General features: G+C 42.8%; 1 protein-coding gene across 2 annotated transcripts in view; it reads left to right on the top strand.

Annotated features, from left to right (window-relative positions):
• SPRED1 (sprouty related EVH1 domain containing 1) overlaps positions 1 to 25824 on the top strand; it is a 406087-nt gene that overhangs the window by 203470 nt on the left and 176793 nt on the right. For both annotated transcript variants that reach the window (XM_085627326.1, XM_085627327.1), the window contains exon 2: positions 5915 to 6089. In XM_085627326.1, coding sequence (XP_085483452.1) covers positions 5915 to 6089 — 175 coding nt within the window. The remainder of the gene's footprint in view (positions 1 to 5914; positions 6090 to 25824) is intronic.

The following is a 25824-nucleotide window of genomic DNA, read 5'->3' as shown; positions in this document are numbered from 1 at the left end:
AAATCCACATTTTGAAGCATTATGGAATTCTCGCTTTCGAGGTGATGAATGTCGCATGCGTTTGCTTTTGAAAAATGTATGAATTGTGAAAGTCGCCGAGCACCTCAGGCCTGACACCCGGAATCTGTTTGTCGAGCACTTATGAACAGATATACTTAAACGACAATGGCAGGTTCACTCTTTGGTGACATGGGAACTCTGAAAATCAATAGCGTGGAGGGTACTGATACTAATAACACTGACCAAAGCTAGGATCTACAGCAACAGAACTACAATGGTTTCTGTTCTATGACAATAACAAAAATAATGAACATTTACTAGTGAGTAAAAACAGTGTAACGCTACTTGTTTTATATAAAATACAACCAAAAACTAATAGATACATGTAACATTTTCTTTTTGAGAACATTCATTTAAAACTCCCAGAAAGCTCTCCTGCTCTGTCACACACACCTTGGGAGACTGCTGGCAAATCTTTAACTTTCCAAAAGACTCTTCCCATTAGAATTAGACACAGACCTCGAGTCGCAGAAAGGCCTGGCAGACCTGTGCTCTCTGCTTTGTGTCTTCACTTGTTCGCTTACAAGTGGCTCATGAAACAAGTGCCTTTGTGTGGCAGTGATGGACTGACCCATACAGGCCGAAGAATGGCCGGAGCCAGCCCCGCAATGGGCGAGTAACCCAGCCCTGCAGGGGGAGGGCATGGGAGGAGGCATGGCAGGGGCTGTCGCTTTAAGGCTTTGGAATGTACAGCAGAAGGCTCTTTTCTTGGCTGCGCGAGAGGACAGAGTCATTAAGGCATCAAAAGTGGAGGACTCGGCGCGAGCGCAGGCGCATGAGGAGAGCGCACCGCACAGTGTGCCAGAGGAGCAGACGCCCGGGAAAAGCCAGGAAAGGTTGACAGTCAGAGCCTGAGTCATGGGTGAGTTCAGCTGAGAGAACACATGGGAAGCCAAAGCAACTCCCTCAGACGCAAGAGGGAATGCGGAGTGTTGCAGTTTCCTTTTTACATTATAGCAAACGTTATGTGATGGAAATGAAACGTACCTATGTAAATTTAATAATAGCTGCTATCCAAGCTGATTCTGTCAAACCAAAGTCTAAAAGTTGGCATGGGTAAACTGTGTTTAGCGTTTTGTTTACTACTTTGATATCAGATTTTTTCTAAATAGAAATATGCATATTCATTTGAACATGTCGTTATGAAACATCAGGTCAAGGGTTAGGAAATTTATGGAAAGAACAGAGCATTAAGAAATTAACAGTCATTTAGACCTGGGAGCTAGTAAAACAAGCGCGCGCCTCGCGCGGCAGCAGGGAAAGGGGAGAGAGGAGGAGGCCTGCGCCGGTTTCCCTTGCGGGAGCGAGCAGCAGGGCGCGCTAATTGCTAACATATAGCGCCGCTGCTCGCTCCCACAAGGGAATCGCCAAACATGCACACATTGCCATTGAAAGCAATGCAACGCGTGCACGTTTTTGCCTGCAAAAGTGTAGCGATGGCTAAAGGTCTTTTTCCTATGCCGCGCATGCGCACTGCGTAGGCAAGACCTAAAAATAATAGAAGATAAGCACATACAATTGGACTTGTACACGTTGAAACGGCTATTACTGTTTGGAGATACTGGAATGTGCACTCCTGGTTCAATACTGGACTGACTGAGTCTGACACCAGGTTACTTGGGCAGCATACTCTATGATGGAGTTATAGAGAGTAGACTGTTTGCAGAACAGCCAGTATTATTTGCATGTTACAGCACAGTCGTTTTGTTTGCAAGTGTAAATGCATATCATATATATGCTGATATACAGACTGTAATTGTATGCAGATTAGAAAGGCCATCAATTCTAACTGGCATATCCTATATAGTGACCCTTAGAATATCAAAATTCCGAAACCGATGTTTGCATACCAAAGGAGGTAAATCTTTGGCAGTTTTAGGAACCAGAGCATGGAACCTCATGCCAATACAACTAAGGCTGATGGAATCAGAAACTCATTTCAGAAGGCCTTGAATACCTGGATCTTTGGATCCTCCAAAGCACTCTTTTCTTCACTTATATAACTGAGACACATTATATGTCTACCTTTCTTCCCTCTCTCTCTTCCGCATAGCACCAGGATGCTTCTTTCGGAGTGATAGTTGCGCTTTGCAAATAGTCAAATCAAATCATACCAGCAAAACCAAAACTTAAAAGATAAAATAGTGAGATCCCGGCTGACACTTACAAGAGGCTTTGTTCTAAAAACCATTGATGGTAGTAACCGGTAAAAGAAAACTATAAATGTGGCCAGTGCCTGGCATGTGATACCGCAATAGAAACGGACAAATACATTTATAATGGTACACTATCAGTATAAGAACTTAGACAAATTGCAAGACACAGAATGTGGTTTACCTACTTGTGTGGCCAGGGATATAAGGGCTAAATTTCTACACTTGCCTCACAGAGGACAGATCAGCCAGTAGAATGCAAAAATTAACTGTTCCATGGGGAAACAACATACTGTGAGAGGAACCCACTAACAAGAACTCCAGTTAAGAGGGGGCGTTGTATAGATGCGGTGAAGGTACTATAATGATCCCTAGATAATTGTTAAGTAATTGATTCCTTGGTCTCGTAAAAATCGCAGTACGGGTGGATGCAAGGTTGGTTAGTCGTGGGGGTCAAGCCACTCATGATAGATAGAAATGTGTCAACTCTAAGTGACAGTTAAATATCATGTAATGGTGAGTGTGAGTTGGTCACACGGGACCCAGAGGGGAGAGGATCAACGAAATCTGGTAATCTGTAACAAATTGCAATTGCTGGCTGCCATGTATCCCGGCATTTGCCGGAGAATCTGACGAGGGTCAAATTCCGGCTTCACGACAACTAGTACGAAAGCAAAGACATGTGAGGGCAATCCCGCCTTTGGGCAGCAAGGACTAGAAGGCCTTTCTTTTGACTACATATAAACTTAGTGAACAAGATAAGCAAATTGGAAGTTACCACTGGGTTTAAGGATGGGGATGGAGCCAGGTACATTGCAACCACTGACCGCAGAGGTCAGTTATTTTTTCAGACTATAGGAATATATTTTTCCAAGTTGCTCCATTTTTGTTGTTGGTGACACCAATGGGTGTGTGGATTTTTGATCCCCGTTAGGTATAAACAGAGGTATTTAACCATAACCAGAGCACAAGGTTGAATCTGTACATTGAGATAGAATCATAATACCTAGGCCTTGTGAGGATTGCCTCAGTTGGCTTCTTCTGTAAACTGATTCTAGAATGAAATTTGCAAGACAACAAGCTTTGTTTTCTCAAGTCAGTTACTGAGACTTGAGAAAGCAATGCTTCACCTCTTGTGACTCATGACCCCACCCTCACCCTACAAAATAATAGTAAAAACATGTTTTTCATGTCAGTTTCTCAGTACTGAGGTGAAAACATGTAATCTGACCTTTGAACTGTAATATTGAATGTGTGTTTATCAGTACAGTAGCTCCAAATAACGTTATTGGCCACATTTATTTTCACTGATATATGTATTTCCCATAGTTCATGCTTCTCTGAGAAAATGGTGTTTTCAGCTACTGTATTTTGTGCAATAAAAGACCCAAAACTTGAAGGAAAAAAAAAATATATATATATATTTGCACAGATGAGTGCAGTAATTTTTTTATTCCGCTCCCTTACACACTCTCACTCGCCTGACGCGTTTCGATCCTCTAGGGATCTTGATCACATGACGCGCTATTCAGTGCGTGATTGCTTAAATACTTTTGTTACATTTTTTTGTTTTTAAAGTGACTAGTGCATTGGAACATCACATGTTTAAAACCATAGACATAGACAACATATTCATCGATGTTGTAAAGGGAGCTTCGAGTTTAAAAGAAATATATGTTTAAATACATTTTTCTAAAAAAACTTTTTGTTCCCTTTAAAATAACAAATACAGTACATATGACATATGGTATTGCTATTATACCTAAGAAGTTGTTATATAGCTGCCGTAACTTTGTGCAAACATGCAATTATATTGTTAATGACACATGCTATAAAATCCAGGTTTAAATACCTTGGCATGAGCCCTTAATATATTAGACAAATGTCACCAACTATGGTTCTTATACTCTTTAGTGTACGCCGTTCTAGTGTAACCTATCAACTGTTCAAAGAAGTGCAAAATACCTTTCTAGTGCAAAGTGCTCGTGTTAAAAACAAAATATAAAATATGACTAAAATATACTACAACACCGTGAGAAATTACATATGGAATTTAAAAATATGCAGCACCATATTCCAATGTTTACTATATACAGGGGTTGATTTGTTTTTTTCACAATGACTTCTCTATTGAATTTCATTGTTATTAATCTCAGCTACTGTGGACATTTTATCTAAATCCCATCGAATCAAATGTTAAAGGTAAGTGTACAAATCTTCAGTTTGATTGAGACCCCCGGGGTGTTTAGTATCGAGGTTTAGAATGTACTTAGTCTCCAACTGGCGTAGAGCTCTCACTCGATCACCCCCTCTCTTCTTACTCTGCACACAATCAATCAGAAAGTATCTCAAAAGGGTCAGATCTGCCTTATGGTGTTCACCAAAATGTCGGGACACCGGATAGGACTGATCTTGATTTTTTTATTGCCCTGATGTGCTGGAGTACCCGTTTGTGTCCCTGCAGCATGGTACTGCCTACATATCGGAGACTACATGGGCACTCCAGCACATAAACCACATGGGTCATTTTGCATGTTAGGGCTTCGTTAATCGGGATCTCAACAGGATTAAATGGGGTTTTATAGGAAGTGGCATTGATTCCATTTTGGCATGCCTTGTAGGTTTTGCATTTGAAGAAGCCATGGCGTTGGCTGAGCCAAGTGCTTTTGCCTATATTTTCCAAATTATTGCACACCAGGGTATCTTTCGTGGAGGGTGCTCTACTGTAGGTTATAGTGGCATTTCTATGTAACTTCTGCCCAATAACTGGATCCCCCAATATAATAGGCCAGTTCCTATTTATGATTTTTTTGATGTTTTTCTTTGTTTACTGTACCCAAATATAAACCTGAATGAGTCCTCTCCTTCCTTCTTAGTAGTCTCTGGCTTGCTTTGTATGTTTAAAAGGGTATCCCAACTTAACTGATTACTTTTCTGAATAGCATTTGCTATGCATTTGGGCGAGTATCCTCGAGCCAAAAATCTAGCTTTACTGGATGCCTGTGCCTGCTTCAAATCATTGTCATCACTGCATATTCTCCTCAACCGTATCATCTCACCAAATGGTGTACTTTGACTGAGATGATCAGGGTGGGCACTACTCGCATGGAGCACCGAGTTACCCGCGGTGGGTTTTCTATGCAGTGTGGTGTGTATCTGACCATTGCGGATATATATCTCAACATCCAGAAAGTTTACAGATATAGTGCTAATAGATACAGTGAAGTGCAAATTCAAAGTATTGACATTTAAGTTCTGAACAAATGCCTCTGCTTCACTGATTGTTCCATGCCAAACCACAAAAAGATCATCTATGTATCTCAACCATTTTATGACATTCAATGTTATACTGTTCAAGAATTCATTGCGGAGGACCAGCTCCTCCCACCATCCCATATGTAGACAGGCATAGCTAGGGGAGAAGCTGGCCCCCATCGCCACTCCGCATTGTTGTTGGTACAGTACATTTTCGAACATGAACACATTATTATTGAGGCAAAATTCAACCATACTGACTAACATTGTGTTATGTTGGTCAAACTCAGGACCTCTACGTGAAAGATATATACACACACACACACACATATACAAAAAAAATTAATCCTGGTGAAATTCATTTAGCCTTTTCATGTGGAGTTATTTGAGTTTTATGTTTGATGGGAGTGCTAATCCTCTGCTTTTCCTCTCTTATTCTCTTGCAGTAATAGTTATGCACGTGTGCGCGCTGTGGTGATGACCCGGGATGACTCAAGTGGTGGATGGGTACCACTTGGAGGTGGCGGACTTAGCTGCGTTACTGTCTACAAAGCCCCTAGGCAGGAGGATAATGGCTGTGCAGATTTTCTTGTCCGTGGAGAGCGACTCAGGGACAATACGGTAGGAGCTTGAAAACTATGTGTGCGCACTTGCATTACAGATGAATCATTTACTGGGACAGGCTTATTTTTATGTATTTACCAATCATGATAAAGTGCTATTGGGTGAGATTAAAGTCACATGGAAACATGACCTAATTCTGGGTTTACTTGTGTTATCATGGCTTCCTGCATTGCCTAACTTCCGAATCAGCTGGTCTTTGCCCAAAGCAGGACTAGAAAACCTGTCCCAGAGGTTGCTGTCTCTTTAATAATTTTCAATCTTTAAGCACCTCACCGTGGCTGGTCCTTCTACCTTCCTCCACATGTGTACCACCAGCCATCCCAACCACTTTCTGTTTTTTTACCTGTCAGCTGGGTTTAGAGAGTTGCTTTACCAAGTGGTTGCTCCTATTTATTTAACGCCGAATAGAATGACCACATTCTTCCTAGATGGGCCTCTTTGTGATATCTAGAACCCAAACAATTTGTTTTTGGGGCCAAAACCTCATCAATGCAGCTTAGTAAATAGCTGCTTATGTTGTTTATTTTAGGTCAGGCAAGCCCTTCATTCCCTGCCACATTCTCTCGGAAGGGTTATGTTAGTTCTTTTTTTTTTTAAATGGCTAAAAAATAAAAAGCCTTGCCTTCCACTTCACCACAGAATGGCGATTCTCCAAGCAGAGTGAAATGAGAATCAAGATTTCATTAAAGACACCGAAGCTACCATTATGCATTATATCTAGGCTTTCCTGTTTTCAGTTTCTATTTTTGGTAAATTCTGGTGGGGTTTTTTCAGTTTTTTCAATGCCTTAATAAAACAGTGGTTATCAGTGGTTACCCATTTTCTCGCCATTAAAAACAACAGAAACAGTGTTTTTCCGGTGTTTATTGAACTTTAATTTAGTTTAATTATTGCTTGCTTTCTGCACTGATTGTGCATCTGTATATATAGAGTGTGCACAGGGTATATGAGGTCCAAATACATATTTACTGCACCAGAATGGACTACAAAGTCAATAGCATTCTTCATTAACTCTTAATATTGTAAAGATACTTTCAGCATACCATCTAGCAATTGACAAGGATCTCTTACAGGGAAGCACTTCAGCTCAGGTATCGATTTTGACAGACCATCATACAACTTTTTCACATACGTAGCTGGATTACTGCAAATACAAACAATATCACTCCAATCTTTATTGAACTTGGTATGAACTTTTTTCAGCAGAATTCCAATTGACACTGTGTTCCATGTTTACCAAACATCTGGTGTCATATTTTCAACACTATCTCAGATACTTGGTGACAACATTCTTTTCATATATACCTGTCACAAGATATTGCATTGAATGTTTAAAGCTTGGGGTGTTTGGCAATTCACTTAAAATCAATACTGGCTCACTAGAAAATGGGGCTGATGTAGCAAAGGATTTCACCCATTCTCTGTCTGTTGGTAAATGTGATGGTACATATTTGGAAAGATTCTTATGAAACTAGCCATTTTATCTATCAGTGAAATCAAATGTAGCCAACATATCAAATATGATTTTGATATTTCCCGACAGTTTATAAAATAACTAAATAAGACCTAAAACATGCTTCTAAACACTGCATCTTTAGACCAAAGACCACAAAACTGAATAAAGCGGAAGGAAGAAGAGACAATGTTTTAGTGACATCCCTAAACAACAAAACTCAAGCAGAATAATGTTAGCCAAGTCTTTCTTGATGCCACCTTTTATAACAAAGTTACATTGTATTGGCCCCTTCAGGAAGAAATAAAAATGTCTCTTTCACTTATCTTTTCCTTTCTTTGAATGGCACTTAGTTTGTGGTTGCAAAGTAGTTTTTTCGGTGTTTATATATTTACACCAGTGATGGCTATTTTCCTTTCGGTGGAGTTTTATCAGTTATTATAGGTTTAAACCTAAAACCACATAGCCTAATTATATCTTTTAATGCTACTTCTGCAGCACCTTTAAAGAACTTTAGACCAATAGAAAAACTGGAATTGGAACATTCCAGTCCATAAATATCCCTTGTCCAGAACATTCTTCCTCTTTTAATTTCCACCGTTTCTCAGCCTTCTTTATCCATCATGATGCCCTCCAAATCGTCTTTCTTGCTCGCTAGTCTGCTGAAAGAAAAAACACCGATCCCATCATCATTCTACTTTCTCCACATAACTTTCATAATGACAAAACAACCTCAATATATTTTAACCATACACAAATTTAAAAAGCATTTGCCCTATTCACTGTTAATTCAAAATCTCCCCTTCATTCTTTTTTTAATAATTTTTATTTAAGGGAGGAGGAGTTTGGGATAATGTTAGCCTCCGTGTCTTTAATGAAATCTTGATTCTCATTTTACTTTACTTGGAGAATGCCATTTCATTTCAAGACTGGAGGCTACCATTATGCATGGTGAAATCCCTTTAATACTACATTTGACACATGTTTTATTGGACTAAAATAGTGCTTTGCAAAGCTTACCACATTGGACCAATCAGCTGCTTTCAAAAATTCCACCAACTGACCACCATACTGATACAACTTACTTGCTATTGCACCTTGCAAAGAATGCGATTTGAATGTATCCACATCAATGCCACCGTCCTTCATAACATTTTAAACCCATCTTGCAGTTGTTGCTGTGCTTAAGGCACCAAATGGTTTCACATATGATATCAATAACTGATTCTCTCCATGCTTTCTGTGTTCCATGACTCTGCTCTCAAATTCATTCATACATTCCACTACACACAACTTTCTTTCCTCTGATAACTTTGGATACAAAATTGACTCTGACATTGCCTTTGTCCTCTGCTAGATCTCAAAATACACCCCATCTGGACCTATTATTTTGCTACTTGCCTCTAATGCTTTCACATCTGAAACTCCTCTACATGATACCAAACACAGCAATATCGCCAGCTTCCCTTCAAGTCTCTTTAAAACCAAAAATTTATTTGTAGGCCAACGTAAAAACAGGTTCAACACTACATTGACATCCCATAACACACTGTATCGGGCTCTAGGAGGTCTTTTCAACCTTATACTCATCAGAATCCCACAAACCATAATATTTCTCCCCACTGACTTGTCATCCACAAGAGTATGTCCTGTAACAATTATTCATACAATACTAATCCTTCAGACTTTTCCACCAAAAGCTTTACCACCTCAACTACAGCAGCCTTCACGGGATCCACACTCCTTTCTATGCACTAACTAGACCATATTCCCCAGATCCCTTTACATCTACTTTTAGTTCCTGGAGGCCATGACTCCTCCATTAACTGCAGCGTTACTCGAAAGTCCTTTGAACCTGCTAGATCTCCTGACACTCTCCAAATAAGAAGATACAGCACTTTGCTCTGAAATAAAGGATGATCCTCCCCTTCTACGTTCCTTAGAAGTCCTTCTCTTGCAGGATCAAAAAAGGTTCTGCACATGCTAACTCCATCATTGATGGGAAACAGACCTGTGATACCCAGAATGGCGTTACCATCACTGTTTGACATTTCTGTCTCACCTTCAATAGTACCCTCTGTATTATTGCGAAAGGAGGTAAAGTATACGTCCTCATTCCTCCCCAGAGTTGTTGGAATGCGTCTATCGCTGACGCCAAAGGATCAGTGGCGGCTGGCACAGATCGGGTGCGGCCGGCCTAGGAGGGGCTGGCTGGTGGAGGGGGGGTGGGAGGAGGGGGAATGTAATTTTTTTTTTTAAACACATCTTATTGCTGCTGCATCGCTCTTCCGTGTCAGGAACCAGGAAGCAACCAGGCTCCTCTAACCAATCACAATGCTGCACTGCAGCGTTGTGATTGGTAAGACCCTAGCTCCCCTGACCAATAACAACGTTGCAATGCAGGGTAGTGATTGGTCTGGGCTTTGTGGTTTGATGCTCGGCCAGGAACATGGAGCCTAGGTATGTTCTCATGTAGGCTGTAATGCAGCCTGCATGGACAACAGGGAAAGTGCGCATGACTGTTTGGCCGGCCAAAGAGTCATGTTCACGGAGGAGTGGACAAACCACTCCTCCACTACCCTGCTCTGAGAGCAGAGCAGCCCTGCACGCCCCGGCCGCTGAAACAAATAAAATGATAGTAACATTCAGTTATTATCATTTTATTTTTCCTTTAGTTACACTGCTTAAAAGCAGTAGGGCGATGCTCCTCTGCATAGCAGAGGAGTCGCCACTGCAAAGGATCTGGTCTCCAACTGAAAAATCTCTCTATCTGAAAAGTCAATCGACTTGCAAACAGGTCCACCTCCAGTGGACCTCACAACTCGTCTATCCTGCAGAAACAATTTGTATCCAATTTCCAATTGCTGAAATCCCTCAAATGTCTTGAATTCCAATCTGCCGCCTGATTCAAATCTCCTGGTAGGTACTCCGCCTTCACCTCTATTTTGTATCCCAAACAAAAATTCCAAAACTCTATTGCCAAGCTTGTCCATCCTCTTGATCTTGTTCCTTCCAATTAGTTTATGCCACTGCTGACAAATTGTCCATACTTATCAACACAGATTAATCTCCTAGAGTTCTCCTGAAACTTTTCAATGCATATAACCCTGCACTTAGTTCCAAGCAATGTATGTGCACCGACTTCTCTTCCTTTGACCAAACTCCACCTGTCTGCTGTATTCCTAAACATGCTTTCCATCCACTCAAACTTGCATCTGTCTCCAAAACATAACCCGGATAACTCCCAAAGATTTTGCGTCCATTCCATGCCTCCATATTGTTCATCCACCATACCAACTCCTCTTTCGCCTCCACACTCAAAGAGATTCTGTCTCCATACCATAAACCTTTTCTCAACACCTTCCCTTTCACCCTCTGCAAACCTCGGTAATGAAGGGGACCCGGAAAAATTGCTTGTATTGAGGAAGCCAGTGAACCTACTATCCTTGCCAAATCCCTTAACGTCATAAACTCCTTTCTCATATTTTGATGTATCTTATTTTTCATCAACTTCACCGTCTTTTTTGGCAACAATAGTAAACTCTTCACTGTGTCTACCTGAAATCCCAAAAACTACATCTTTGAGTTGGTTCTAGAACAAATTTCTCTTTGTTCACTATAAACCCTAAGTCTTGCAACTTCCCCAAAACCTGTTTCAAATGTTCCTTCAGCTCCTCCTGATCCTGTGACATTAACAAAATGTTGTCTAAATAAATTATCATACTTATACATCTTTGCCGAAAATACAACACAACCATCCTCATCACCTTCATGAGGTGCTGAAGATAGGCCGTAAGGAACACACTGAAATTGGTAAAGAATCCTTCTCTACCTGAACTGTAGAAATTTCTGACTTTCGTTTTTTATCGGAATAGTGAAATAAGCATCCTCCAGATCCAATTTCACTAATCAATCCTTCTCCATCAACAGATCTCGCAAACAATGGATTCCCTCCATCTTGAATGCCTGTATACTAAAAACCTGTTTAGATCTCGTAGATTTATGACTGGTCTCCATCCCTTGTCCTTCTTCAGTAAAAATATGTTGCTTACAAACCCTTTTGTCGAATCCTTTATGCGTTGTATTTTACCTTTTTAAATAAAGACTAATTTCCAAATCTATGATTAACTTGTGTTCCTTTGACATTTTTATCTCTCCTGTTTGAAGAGGACAATTAATAAATTATATTACATACCCTTGTACTGTTTCTAATACCCAAGAATCCTGTGTAATCTTTTTCCATTCGTCTGTAAAAAAAACTCAGACGTCCCCCTACTTTTCTTGGATAGAACCAATTAAATGCGCCATACTCACCTTGTCCACTTTGTAACTGGCCTCGTCCTCTTGAGAATCTTCCTCGTCCTGCTCTACCCATTCTTCATTTGCTTGGATAAAATCCTGCAGTTGATTGGTAACCTCTTCCTCTATAAGAGTTTCCGTATTGGGAATAATACAGGGTACTATACTGGGACCTTCTACCCCTCGGCCAGTACATTGTCCCCTCCTACTGGTCGTGCCAAAATCACCACCTCCGCACATCTTTCTCGTGTTCCCTTGCGTCATATCCAAGGCAGTGTAAGTATTCACATACTTCCCAATACTCTTTACAAGACCTTCACCGAAAAGCAACCCTCTAGCATCCTCGCTAGACTCCTTCTGTGCCGTGTCCCCCAATTTCGGACTTATTTTCATGAGGAGTGCCCTTCTTCTCTCAGTCAACAAGCCTGCATTAGGATTACCTAGCATCACGATAACTCTTTGGCTCCATCCTCTAAGTAAATGTATGCCAACTGCTTTTTTCATTAGCGTAAGCTTCCTCCTCCATGTCCAAAATGCTGGCTAATGGACCCAAAACATCCAAGACCTTATCTTGTTAAATTTTTAAAGACCTTTACACTCCTTTTCTAGGTTCTCTTCCGAGGCGAAACAAAAAACTAATATGTTCGGGGTCCAAATTTGGAGTATAACATACTCTTTCATCTATTACAGGTCTAGCACACTCTGCCCTCATCACTCTTCACACTTCCCGATCCAATGGTTTGCAAATCCATGATTTAATAATTTTTGCAACGTGCTCCATGTGCCACCATTCCCCACTTTGCGGGTGCTTAATATTTAAAGGAGTGAACATCTCTCCTCCAAACTGGTCTTTAATTGTATCCTTAGAACATGACCTCTCAACATCCTCAAATTCTTCATCAAATTATTCATCTTGATGCAAATCAAATATATATTCATTTATTTCTTTCTCGTTGCCTAAACCAGTCATGTTCATTTCCCTATCAAATTTTCTTCATCTTGTGTGCCGTAATGGACAACCATTCTATGCGTGCAGCTAAGGACACCCTTTTGTTGCGTGCCGTCACAGACACCCATACTTGTACTGGCAATCAAGCCATTCTTTCCTTTTTTCTGTACCACAATGTCCTCTACATGCCTTGTCTTTTTTGTCCTGTTTCTCACAATTTTACCACTTACACCTTCTCCATCGGAAAGAGAAAAATATTCTTCTCCACTCTAACTCTCTCTTTCTATTCTTCAAAACACCATCCACAGCCTCCTTTACCTGTTACCTCATTGAATGCTGGATAAGCCTCTTCACTACCTCCTCTTTACCCATTTCACCTATCACAGCAAACTCATTGTCTTGTTCCTCTGCCATATTTCTTATAATGAATTAACTAGACCTGATCACCACAAGAATATCACCAAAAAAGCTCAACCTTAATAACAAACCTGACAAGAGTTTGTTACCTGTTCGGCAGGTCAAACGCCTCTGCGCTATCATATTCCTTTATTTTTCAACCTTACTCAGCCCAAACTAAAATGGCTGCATTCCTCTCGCGTGGTCTTCCGAGTTATTTCAGTTACACCACACGCGCTACCCATGCACGAACTAAGACGCGCTGCCCATGCGTGTGTGATTTTTCTCTTCGCTCCGCATTCAACGGAGCAAACGTGTCTCATGCAGCACACACACAAACAGGTAACGCGTGCCTTATTTTTTTTTTAATGCATTTCCTTCAACATTCTATGAACCACGATCGACGTGGCTCAAACTACGCTAAAAGAAAAACTTTAAAATAACCCTCTAACCTTCGTGTTTCTTCCTTATTCAGGCATGCAAGTACTTCTAAATGTATAACTTTAAACAATATATATTAAAAGATGACAAAACAAAGAACCTATGCTTCTATAAATTTGAAGCTCATGTTAACTTAAGCTAACAGTTGACATAAACATATTTACCCATTTACACATATTATTAACCCAATAACTCCAAATTAACACAAATATTATCTAACATAAAAACTTAAATGTACTTATCTTTCCTGGAGCAGCAATTAAATAGGAAAACTGTTCTGGACAAGGGATATTTATGGACTGGAGTGTTCTAATTCTAGTATTTTTTTATTGTTATAAAGTTGTTTAAAGGTGCTGCAGGTGTAGCATTAAAATATATAATGCATAATGGTAGCCTCCGGTCTTGAAATGAAATTCATACAATAGCCTTTAAATAATGCAGCGAGGGCAGAGGGAAGTTGCCACCGATGGACCTCACAATTCATCCATATCTTGTGGCAAGAATCTCCAACTGGTGAGTTCTTGCCTCTTCTATTCTGGAATTCCGCTAAGGTCACTGAGGATGAAAGTAATAAATAAGGGACTGGTATCGTGGAATGTAAGCTGTCACACATCAGTAAAAATTTGGGATGAGTGCTGTCTCTGTGTCGTCATGGCACAACGGTACCCGTGTTCAAGTTGCCTCCCCTCTACAGGAGCCCTCTGTTGCTTGTTCATAAGGGGCACCAATGTGAATACCTCCTGGTGGCAAAGGCCCATGTCATCAAAATACAGGGCCTTTTGTGACATGAAATTACCTTTTTTTGCTAGCATATTTGTGGTTACCACACACGCGGGATCCTGCCTTTGTGCTGGTGAAGCTTGCACATGGCTACCCGGGAGCATCCCAGCGCTGGGCCAGACACAAGAGAGGCAGAGAGAACTTAGGGGAACAGTAATGTCTTCAGTTGTTTTCAAAAGACAAGATGACAGGGTTCCCTGCGAAGACACAGAGACAGGGAATTCCAGAGTTTGGCAGCGTTGTATGAGAAAAGCCCTCCACCACTTCGAGCCTTCTTAATCCTGGGGACTTCAGCCAGATGCAGCTCATCTGACCGTAGTTTCCTATTAGCCTTATAGAGACGGATCATGGCCGAGTTAATTGGCGGCCCATTCCCTTGCATGGATTTGTGCACTAGGCACAGGGTCTTAAAGCTGATTCGTTCCTGCACCGGGAGACAGTGGAGACAGTGGAGTGCCGGTTTCGCCGATTGTCTATTGGATACTCAAGTCAACAATCTGGCTGCACTGTTTTGAACGGTCTGGAGTTTTGCGACTACTGTGGTGGGGGCACCCAGGTAAAGGGCATTTCCATAATCTATTCTGGAAAGTATGAGCGATTGGACCAGTATTTCTTTGGCTTGGAACGGGTGGAGAGGAAGGACTTTGCAGGCCATTCTAAGCAGACCATAGCAGATAGCTGCCGTCTTCCTGGCCTGCACTCTGAAGGTCAAATCCTGATTCAACCAGATGCCCAGGCTCTTAATTTCGGACTTAGGGACCGGTGTGGGACCCATATAGGCTGGTCACATGGTACTGGATTTAAAGCTTAGGGGGTTGCCCTGTATCATGAGCTCAGTTTTCCCACCATTAAGCTTAAGATGGGACGTATCCATCCAGTTCGATACAGCCTCAAGACAAGAATAAAGGCCATTAGTCCTTTGATCTGCTTGGTTTAACGCTACCACCAATTGAGTATCGTCGGCGTAGGTCACCATACGGATCTCAGAGGGGCTACAATAGCCGCCAGCTGGGCGATATACACATTAAAAAGAGTTGGGCTAAGCGATGAGCCCTGAGGGACTCCGCATGATACAGAGGTGGGTTTAGACGCGGTGTCATCCTCGAATACCTGAAAGAATCTTCCCTCCAAAAAGGAACACAGTCATTGCAGCGCAGTGCCGGTTTCTCCTATGTTCCTGAGACCGTGAACCAAGGTGCCATGGTTCACTGGGTCAAATGCTGTGTTTAGGTCAAGGAGTATAATGGCTGACGACCCTCCTGAATCCAGGATCTTTCTGCTTTCTTCCACCGCAGCTAACAGGGCCGTTTCAGTGCTCTGTCGAGGGCGGAATCCAGTTTGAGAGGGGTGAAGCAGATTGTACGATTCAAGGAAGCAGGCGAGAGTATGATTAACATATTTCTCTGTAATCTTGCCTATTCCTGGCAGAAGGGAGATAGGGCGATAGTTGCCCAAATCCACCTGGTCCAGATTAGGTTTTTTTGGCAAGGTTTCACCATAGCCCTTTTCCAGTTGGTAGGGACTATTCCTGTGGACAGTGAGGCATTAATCAGGTCTGTGATGGTGGGGGCAATTATCGGAGCTACCCGTTTCAGGACATTTAGCAGTGCAGGGTCCCTAGGCGATCCACTTTTTACTGAGGACAACAGGGTAAAAAGTGATTCCTGGGATAAGGGGGGGAGGGGCTCCAATTGGTGTTCAGTTGAATGTGAGCCCGTATCCACATGCTTGTTGGAAGTGTCACCACAGTTATCCTTTTGTGGTAGAGATTCAAGAATATTCTGGACCTTGGTGGTGAAATATTCTGCCTGTTTATTGCAACGTAGACCTGAGATATCCGGTGCTACTAGCGGGTAACACGCTGGTGTTAAATAAGCTCTGTAGCCCCAACCCCCCAGGAAGGTTCTTGGACCAACGTGCCAAGTCTCTTCTGTCAGTGCTTGAAACTAGCTGCCTCTAAAGTCCAGGTTCCACATTGAAAGTACATGCATTTACCAGTTCCTATGTGGCTCCACAGAAGAACCTGACATTTCCAACCCATCATGTGGTGTGCGTATGGTGCATCATATGATACATGGGGAAATGGTTCTCATTCAGTATACAAAAAGATGCTAGATATCACCATCAATGAGATTTCTTAGTTGCACCTGAAAAATAACCAGAACAAATTGGAAAAAGGGGATCTTGTGGCAGTAGCTTCCTTTTCCTGTTCCATCATTGGCGACATTGGTACCAACTGTCAGGTGTATCCTCTGCTGTAACAAACGTTGGATCACAACCTATGGGAGCTCATCAGTCCAGCGCTATCAAGCTGTGCACCCCCAATGGCATTTTGGAACTGTGAAATATCATGCTTCCAATCATTTAAGGAGGACAGAGGAATCAGTCAGAGTTATTTAGGAATGATTTCATTGCGTGTTTAGGCCCTGTCTCCTTCACAGCACCCATCCAGACATATTCTATGTTGGAAGGAACTGGGATTATTGGTGATGCCTTGCTACGAGTAGTGCGGTCCCCAAGAAATTTACTTTAGAAGAGTGGGGCTTTATAACCTCCACTCAAAAATGAGTTCAAGAACACCGTGCAGGAAAGTACAGTTTGACAAGGTCATGCAATGTAGGTTTTACTTTGCCCAAAATGTTAGTACATTGCTAGATGCTCTGATTATCAGCAGCAATTTTCAACCATATTGCTGAAATAAAATGTCAGTGTTTTCAAGTCTGAGAGTGGTGTGCAGCAACTTGAAATGAGCTGGGATGAGCAATAGGACACTAAAGCTAGTGTGACAGAAATAAATGTTGTGGTGGGTAGTGGCCGCGCAGTTATGATCTTTTTGAGCAAAGCTTTTATGGTATTTGCATTGAAGATATTGATTGTACAAAATAATCTTGTTCTAGCATCATGATGATTACCCGCTTCCATCCACATAGGGCATGTTGATGGGTAAATTGTCAGCAACCCCTAAGAGTGCCAAGCAGCCTTCAGTCATGAGGTTTGGTGTATTTTGGCAGGCTTTGTATAAATAAAATGTTAGGGTGGACAGTGCCTAGATGTGTTGCTTCGTTTAGCTAGTGGTCAAATGCTGCAAGATTGTTGTGGAAACATGCATGTGGAACTGGTCAAGTTGTAACCCAATTTTGGGCAGTATTTCTCAAGACAGACGGATTGGGCAAAAATGGGCCGCATGTCAGATTGTTATAGAGGACGAGCATGTCGATCATTAGAAGTGCTCATCCGTCCCCAGTTTCGATTCCATCAAGTGTGTGCAGCCTCACACTCACCAAGTGTCACAACCTTGAAGATGACTACCACTCATGCAGCATCATTGGACAGAACTAGATCCCGCACTCAGGGTGTTGCATCCAAGCTACTGGGTCGAGAAGCTTCAACAAAGATGGCCTACATTCCCCTTGAAAGAAGAGCTAGTGGGAGAGCCTGCCTGGGAGTTAGTAAGGATGCGCCTATGTACAAAAGAATAGTTTGCGTGGGCAGGATTCTGCTTTAAGAATGGTCAGACTGCCCTTTTGCATGAACGGAAAAGATTATTCCTCATTGAGATTCTTGGCTATGGCATGGTTTACTGAGCGAAAAGCTAAGGGTTTATGTATTATGTATTCGTAGGATCAATAACTCTAGTAACCTTAGACTTTCTTCATGGAATCCAGGACAGCATTCTCTATACAGGATGTGGAAAGCTAAGTCTTTATGTATTATGTATTCGTAGGATCAATAACTCTCTAGTAACCTTAGACTTTCTTCATGGGATCCAGGACAGCATTCTCTATACAGGATGTGGACTAACTGTGAACACAGTGTGCAGGTCAAGCAGCAGGCTGAATGGATTTAAAAAATGTGAGAAGAGGTGGCTAACCAGTCTGCCTATGTCCATGTACTCCATCTCTGAAGTAGTGACAGGCGCTCATCTGCATGGACGATAGGTGGAAGGATATACCGTGGGCAGGACACTCTTTGTTGTTTGGTTTTACTGCGTGTACTTCAGTTCCTATGTTCAGCTATGTTGCTTGCATGTTGGACTCCAGCAAGAAAGGTGTTATCTGGGTCAGCAGGTTGTCTGGTAGAGTTCGGTCCAATAAATTCCATCAGAATGTAAGTATTTGACTCTGATCTAACTAGGGTACCTTTGAGGGACAGCATCATGTGCCACTCAAAGGATTATTTTGCCCCCTGCTGGGTTGGAATTACTATTGAACATTTTGGTCATGTCTTCTTGTGCTCAATGTGATATAGGTGGCATATTCCTATTCAGACACATTTGAGGCTGCTTCCTTCTCTTCAGGCCACATGCAGCAGCGCCCACTTTCTCGCCATCCTCTCTGTACACCTGTAGGCCTGCGTAGCACCAGGAACACAAGGCGCCTCCGGCCTTTCTGCTGCTACAGTTTCAGAGGAGGCTGGCACCGTTGCAGGGGGAGCAGAACAAAATGGCAGCAAATTTGAGAAGTACAGATAAGATGGACATAGTTTTGCATCTCATAAGGACTCTACGGTTATCACTAATGGTACGAGTTACCTAGGGCGTGAAGTGACATTTCTGAAGGTTCACTATTAAGTGTGCTCATGTCAGTGTATGTACAAAGATTGCTACAGCATGCACCAGCAGGACCAATATGTATGTCTTTAATACGGGTATACAAGTGTGTTGTTAAAGAAAATTGAATACAGCTTTAGAAAAGAATCTTAATGTGGATAAGCGCTCAGTGATACATTTAAATTGTAGCAAGGTACAGGTCAAATATAAACTAAATATTAAATCTGTCATTTGCTAATACAAAAGCAGAAACTGATATCGTATTACATAGGGACAGAAAACTAAACATATGTGCCTGCCTATGTTGCTGCTTAACAAGAGGGGTGGAATGGAAATCGACCACTGTGAAAGCAACATATGCTGACACATTCAGAGTTTGTTGTTCAGATTGGTGCACTATATTCGGTGTCATGGGCCCTCAGCACATTGAACATATAGAATAATAGGGGGGTAATAGTGACTACCGGCATTGTTTTTCACCCAGGGGTTTGGAATGGCGCGAAGAAGGCAACAGCAGCGACGCTGGAGTTGTTTGTAATGTTACTCAGAACCATGAGGTGAAAAACATCCCCGTTATTCACTCTGCACCCATGTATATTGTTTTATGTTGTGGTGTACCCCAAAATCATCAGTCCCTGCGTTCAGCCGCTACACGGAGGCCGAGGAGTAATGTGAAGTCATGCACAACATGGCTTCTTCTCCCTGTTTCAAAGTAAAAAAAAAAAAGAACTGGCCTTGGGCCAGTATGAAACGTATAAGATTTTTGTAAATGACTGGGTCATTTACAGAACTGAGGAGAGACCGCCCAGCTGCCACTAAGGTGTGAAGGAAGGAAGGTAAAGTTGCCTCTTGGGAATGTATGTTTTGCTCTTTCACAGCTTCCACAAGACACTATGCATATTTCAAAACTAACGTGCATTAGTTCAGACTCGTGATCTACCAGTAGAAGAGTCGAACAATTAATATAAAGTTGTGATTGCTCTACTTGAGAAAAGTAGGGATCTTTTTCTCTCTCCTTGCTTATTATAAGATTGGTGTATGTTCTGCCTATGGTGCTTTTCTCATTTGCTTCACAAGGACATTTCTAATTTGTGGCAATTAGTAGGGAGTTTACCATGGAAAAACTCTAGCTCTAGGAATACAATTTGTTTTTATAACCTAAAGTCTCCATTTCCCTCATAAATACAAATCCTCTGAAAGCCCTTGAAAGTTGGAAATGTGCACTAGTAGAAATTCTCTAGCAGATACGGCAAGACTTGAGTTTTCAGGGAATTTAGAAAAAGTCATTTATTTTTAGATGTAGCCTGCATGTTGTAAAATGTATGTATGCAAGTCTTCCACCCTATGGAAAGGTCTGAAGGCTTATGGTGCAAATGTGCGTAAGTACATGTAAATATCATTTCTCTGTGGAAATATCTTTCCTCATCTAGAAACCCTTTCATTAAGTTTGGTGTGCCTCTCTTCCCTCCCTACTAATCCACTTACTCCTGCCATTACATTCTAGTAAAGTTTTGTATGTCTAGGACAGAGGAAACTATCAGCAAGAACTATGTGAATAAGTAAACGAACCTACAAGTTTTTAAGGGTTTACCTACTCGCAACACCAGCAGACATGTCTTTAAGTTTGTGCGCAGATATTCGAACTTCTCGAGGGTAAAAATCCACCATTGGATCCTTTATTTAGGATAGGCAACTGGACTTAACATTTCTTGCCGTCAATCTGCACAGGGAAGTGACATCACTGGTGTCCCACCAAAACCATAATTAAAAGAAATAAACTATGCAAAAGAACTTAATTTCCCATTATCCATCCGCATAGGAAGTGACACCACAGGTTTCACACTAAAACCATCATTAAAACAGGAAACCAGGAAACAGGACTTCTTTTACCACCCTCCATCTGCACATAAAGGTGCCTTTCCCTACATGAATCAACTCTCCAGGGCATCCCCAGCTAAAAGCAGACACATTCAAGTGAGATAAGACGGAACGTGGGCCAGATCCCATGTTCCACTGAAACAAGGTAAGATATAATCATTTGCCTCACCCAGTACCCTATTGTACCAATCTCCACAGTCACGAGAGTCCTGGTCCATACAGACACTTACTTTGCATCCTCAGGGCACATAGACCCAACCTCATACACATCCCACCAGCTACCACGATCCCTCCAGTCTACAAAACACATTCTAACTCATGCTAATTAACACTCGCTCTGTAGTACTTCATGAACCAGACATTGCAAACCTTATGATCTGTCATAATCTTGATGCCATCTTCGTCACAGAAGCATGGTTCATCCTCACACATCCTAGACGCCTTTCTTCACACAGACTACAGCATTCATCATGTGGTGCATGCAGTAATAAGATAGGAGGCTTTGCTGTCATCATTAGGTCCTCCTGGTCCTGCACCCTTGGCAAGTTGTAACACCCAACTCAGTGAAGCTGCAGACATACAGTTTCTCACTCTGCAACTCAGACCTCTACCTTCCATCTCATCTACAATACTGTCGGGTAGAACAAGGATTTAATTGATGAGATCCTATATCTTCTCACCAGCTCGGCCAGCAGACAGGCCCACACCACCCTTTTGAGTGACTTCAAGCACCAGGAATCACACAAACATTATAAAACAAGAGGCACCCTCTTTAACTTCATCGACACACTCAATGTGCTATCGCATGTCACAAACCAACATAGTCCAGAAGGCCACATCCTCAACCTTGTCTTCTCAACATCACCAACAATCCATTGAAAACCCCCATATCCTTGGACTGGACTGATCTCTCAGCCATCTCTATCTCCCTGCTCATCATCCTACAAACAAACCAAGGTGAATCCGAAAGAGCCATCCAATGCCTTGGATTCTTCGAAGACTTATCCATCGACAACCTGTTTAAACTCATCTCCCACATTATCAACTCCACGTCCTATAGCAACACTCTAACAAACCACGTCAACACTTTTTGGAAAACTGTGTGAACATCTGAGCATCAATGAAAACATGCAAATGCAAGACTCTGCACATCATACAGTCCTGGATGTCCAGTTTCTGCCTTAAACTCAACCCTAACAAGGTACAATCGCTGTTATTTTTCAAAAAAGAACAAGCAGTACATACCTGGTTCAGTGACATGAATTTTAACCGCTTCAAACTCCAACTTTCACTGAATGCCAAGTCACTTATATTCATCCTGCACACCAACTACACCCTCAAGGAACACTTTTCCGAAAAACAAAAAAAACAAAGACAACCTGTTGCCTGCTCTTTTTTCTGAAGAAAGCTGAACTGCTTTTTCCAGAAAGGGACTTCAGAACTGCTGTTCCAGCCCTTGTACTCTCGAATCTGGATGGTGGTAACACCCTGCTCCATAGCCTCCCACACTCCACACTGGCACCCATTTACGGTATTGTACACGCTGCAGTACAACTCTTCCAGGGCCTGAAGGAATGTGATCACATCACTCCATCCTGATAGACCGGCGTTGGCTCCCCTTGCAGTTCCACACATCTTCAAAACAAGCTGCATCAGCCATCACGACCCAGAACCCGGCATATCGTGCACGCATGCTCATCATCTCTGATGATTCTCAGTACACCTGCAGTCAGGAACCCATCAGAATGCAGAATACGAAATGTAATAAAGATACAAACAAGGAAACCAGCCTTATCCATCTGTGCAACCTGGATCTTGACTACATTCCGTTATCCATCAGTACCACTCCAATGCAGCTCAAATTTATGAAAAAGTTGAAGACGCTCTGTGAGAAGTTGGCCTGGTATATGCTGTCCACTAGTTATAGTGGGCACCTTGCACCAGTCCAAACAACCCTTATTGATGATTAGGTTTAAGACAACCTTTGTTGAAAGCTATTCTAGTGGTAGCTATGGAGAGCAGCCTTCAGGCTAAGTCTCGAAGGAATGTAAAGCAGCTTGGTTTACCAGATTATAACCTCTTGAATGACCAAATGAAAGGAGAACCACACAAGGTATATATGTAAAATATATGTATTTATTACTAAACATTCTCTACTAACCTCTTTATGAAGTTAGAGAGCAAGGCACACAATATTACAGTTCTAAAACTACAGTAAATAGCACAATATACAATGGGCCCCAGGGGAGACCAAACCATATATAAAGAAAGTGGTATAAGAAACACAACTTGACTAGACACAGTGCTTTGAGCACATAGAATCGCTGGGCCCCAAGGAACCACCCAAGGTAGTGACACAGGGGACCCACGGGGGACGCGTGCAGCGTGAGAACACAGCCGCAAGCTCCGTACAATCCTATGGGACAGTCACAGTTGGAATTTTTTAAGATTAAGAACACTTAGGCGGGGACTTGGAGCAAACCCTTTTAGACTTAGAAGGTTCTAAGGCCAGCACCCAAGTGAGCACCGGAGTACTCGTGTTACCTAACCCAGGGAAGCCGGGTTCATAGGTGTCAAATGGTGTCGGGAATCTTCGCTGTTTTCAGTGGCGAGTTGCTGCAAAGTGCTGCTGCCGTGGAAAGGAAAAGTGTCTGGTGTGATCCAAGCCTGGATCGAAGATGAGACAAACCTGAAAGCAAAGGGAACAGAGTCTGGGTCACTTGCCAGTGACCAGGGGCACGATAGACAAATGGTCACCGATGTCGGGTGTTTCAGGTGCGATGAGGTGAAGCTTGACTCCACTGCCACGGGGACCAGGAGAAGTCGACCACAGTCCATAGGAGAGCTGTCCCACGAAGGATGTCGAGTGCTGGGGGGTCGCTGTCCGGATTGGAGACCAACAAGCCTTGGCAACAGCAACCCACGCGGTGAGAGTAAAACGGCTTCGGTATGGACCAGCAAGGTCCTGTGGACTCCCAAGCGATGGAGAGTCAGGGCACGTCTGGAGCAACCAGGTAAGCCAGTTGAAAGTTAAAGTACCCTTTTCAGGGACCCACAACTCAACGGACAAGGGATCGCGGAGGGACCTTGAGAGGTATCACTAAATACCAGCCCACGGGACACTCGAGGAGTGTAGGCCAGTAATCTTCGGTGGAATCATTGCTTGGGGTCTGGACTACAAGTAGCCCAAAGCACAGCCTCAGGGATCGCCAAACAGCATATGCTGCTGCGAATGTGCACGGTGTCCAAGGGTTCGGGTTGCACGGTCCCCAGGAGGGCTTTGGATCTCACGAATCGGCCTCGGGGAAGCTTGTAAACCAACCTCCTGTGTTGCAAAGTCTTCGAAGTCCTTCAGGAGCTGTGTAGTTGCAAACCGGACAGATGCGTCTTTGGTGCCTGCCTTGCAGGTAAGTAACTCCTTTACTCCAAGGGAGATTCTTCGGTCATCAAACGTCGTGTAGATAGTTGAAGATCTGGGATTCTGTAGCAGAGTTTCGTCCAGCTAAATCTAAAGTCCAGTAGCCAGGGGTCCTACTTTATACCCAAGGAAGGGGTGGGACAAACTCTGGGGACCCACCTATGGGAGGGTCAGGACAGAGGGGTGGCTACACCCATTTCCTTTGTCAAGTTTCACGCCAGAGCCGGGCTGATAGCCCCTGCAACCGGTTTGAGCTGGACTATGCACAGGGACACCAAATCTGCCCCCAGTGCAGACATCAAAGCACTCTTGGAGTGCACCCACCCAGCCCCAATACAATAAAGCCTGTCTGGGAGGTGGTTACACCTCCCTGTGACAGGAAACCTTTTGTCCAGCCTCACCTGCCGGAGTTTCGTCCAGCAGCAGGAGGGCAGAGTTGTGTCTGTGGCTGGCAGCATCACCTTTGTGATGCCAGGGTCTGTGAAGCTGGTACCGGGTGTACCGGTGCTGTCATGTTTCTCCCTAGTAGGGTGGAATCATACCTCCCACACCAGTTAATGGTGTGGAGGTATGATTCCAAAGTGTTTGGCACCAAACACGACATGTTTCCATGCAGCCATTCCAAAGTTAGCATTTACCGTGCGGTTATAATGCACTTAAGAATATATGGTTTGGCTGCATCACAAACAACCCCGGAATAAAGGTTCCGAAGGCTGCAGAGGGGCTCTGCTCATGCATGGGCACCCTTACACATAAAACCCAGCACCCTGCCTTCAGGATTGATAAGGCCTGCCATAGGGGTGACTGATAGGTTTATATGTGTAGTGATATGGATAGATATAGTGAACCTATATCTAAGTAAGGGGTGCATACACCACCTTACACAGGCTGCTGTAGCAGACCTGTTGTGCCATTTTGAATGGTCTCCCAGGGGTGGCATAATACATGCTGCAGCTGCTGAGAGGCCTCTGGGGTACCTTTGCCCTGGGTATATAGTATACCATCTACTAGGGACTTATAAGGGTACCCCAGAATCCAATCTGTGGTGTACTTAAAGTACATGTAATCAATTTAGAGAGGAAGCAGCTAGGCTGGGGTCCTGGATAGCAGGATCCCAGCCAGGCTAAAGTCGAAAACTAGTGAAGCATCAGCGAAAAGTGGGGGTAACTATAAGAAGCAGATCCTACTCTCCTACATGCACCTTTCTAAAGAACCTACATCACAATGCAGTAACCATCGACCAAGCTACCTCTCCTATTACCCGTTGACTTAATGGTCGTCATTGACCCTGTACAGCAGTCCCCTGCCCTTTAGCTAGGTTTGAGCTATATAAATGGCTACCACTTTTATGCATGCATAGCCATTCATACATAAGACTTTATCCCCCCCCCCCCCCCCATATGAATTTAGGTGCTCATAATGCTGTGAGACTCGGGTTCTATTTAAATTAGACGAATTTTCTTGGGAATGTGATCACACCTTGTAATCACATGACATTGACTAAATAGAGCTGCTGTTTCCTACCATCCTAGGTCTGTAGTCTGTGGATGTGGTGTTTTTCACTGAATA

This window comes from Triturus cristatus, chromosome 9 (assembly GCF_964204655.1).
Source record: "Triturus cristatus chromosome 9, aTriCri1.1, whole genome shotgun sequence".
NCBI classification, from domain to species: domain Eukaryota; kingdom Metazoa; phylum Chordata; class Amphibia; order Caudata; family Salamandridae; genus Triturus; species Triturus cristatus.
This window is presented reverse-complemented; position numbering and strand designations above follow the sequence as displayed.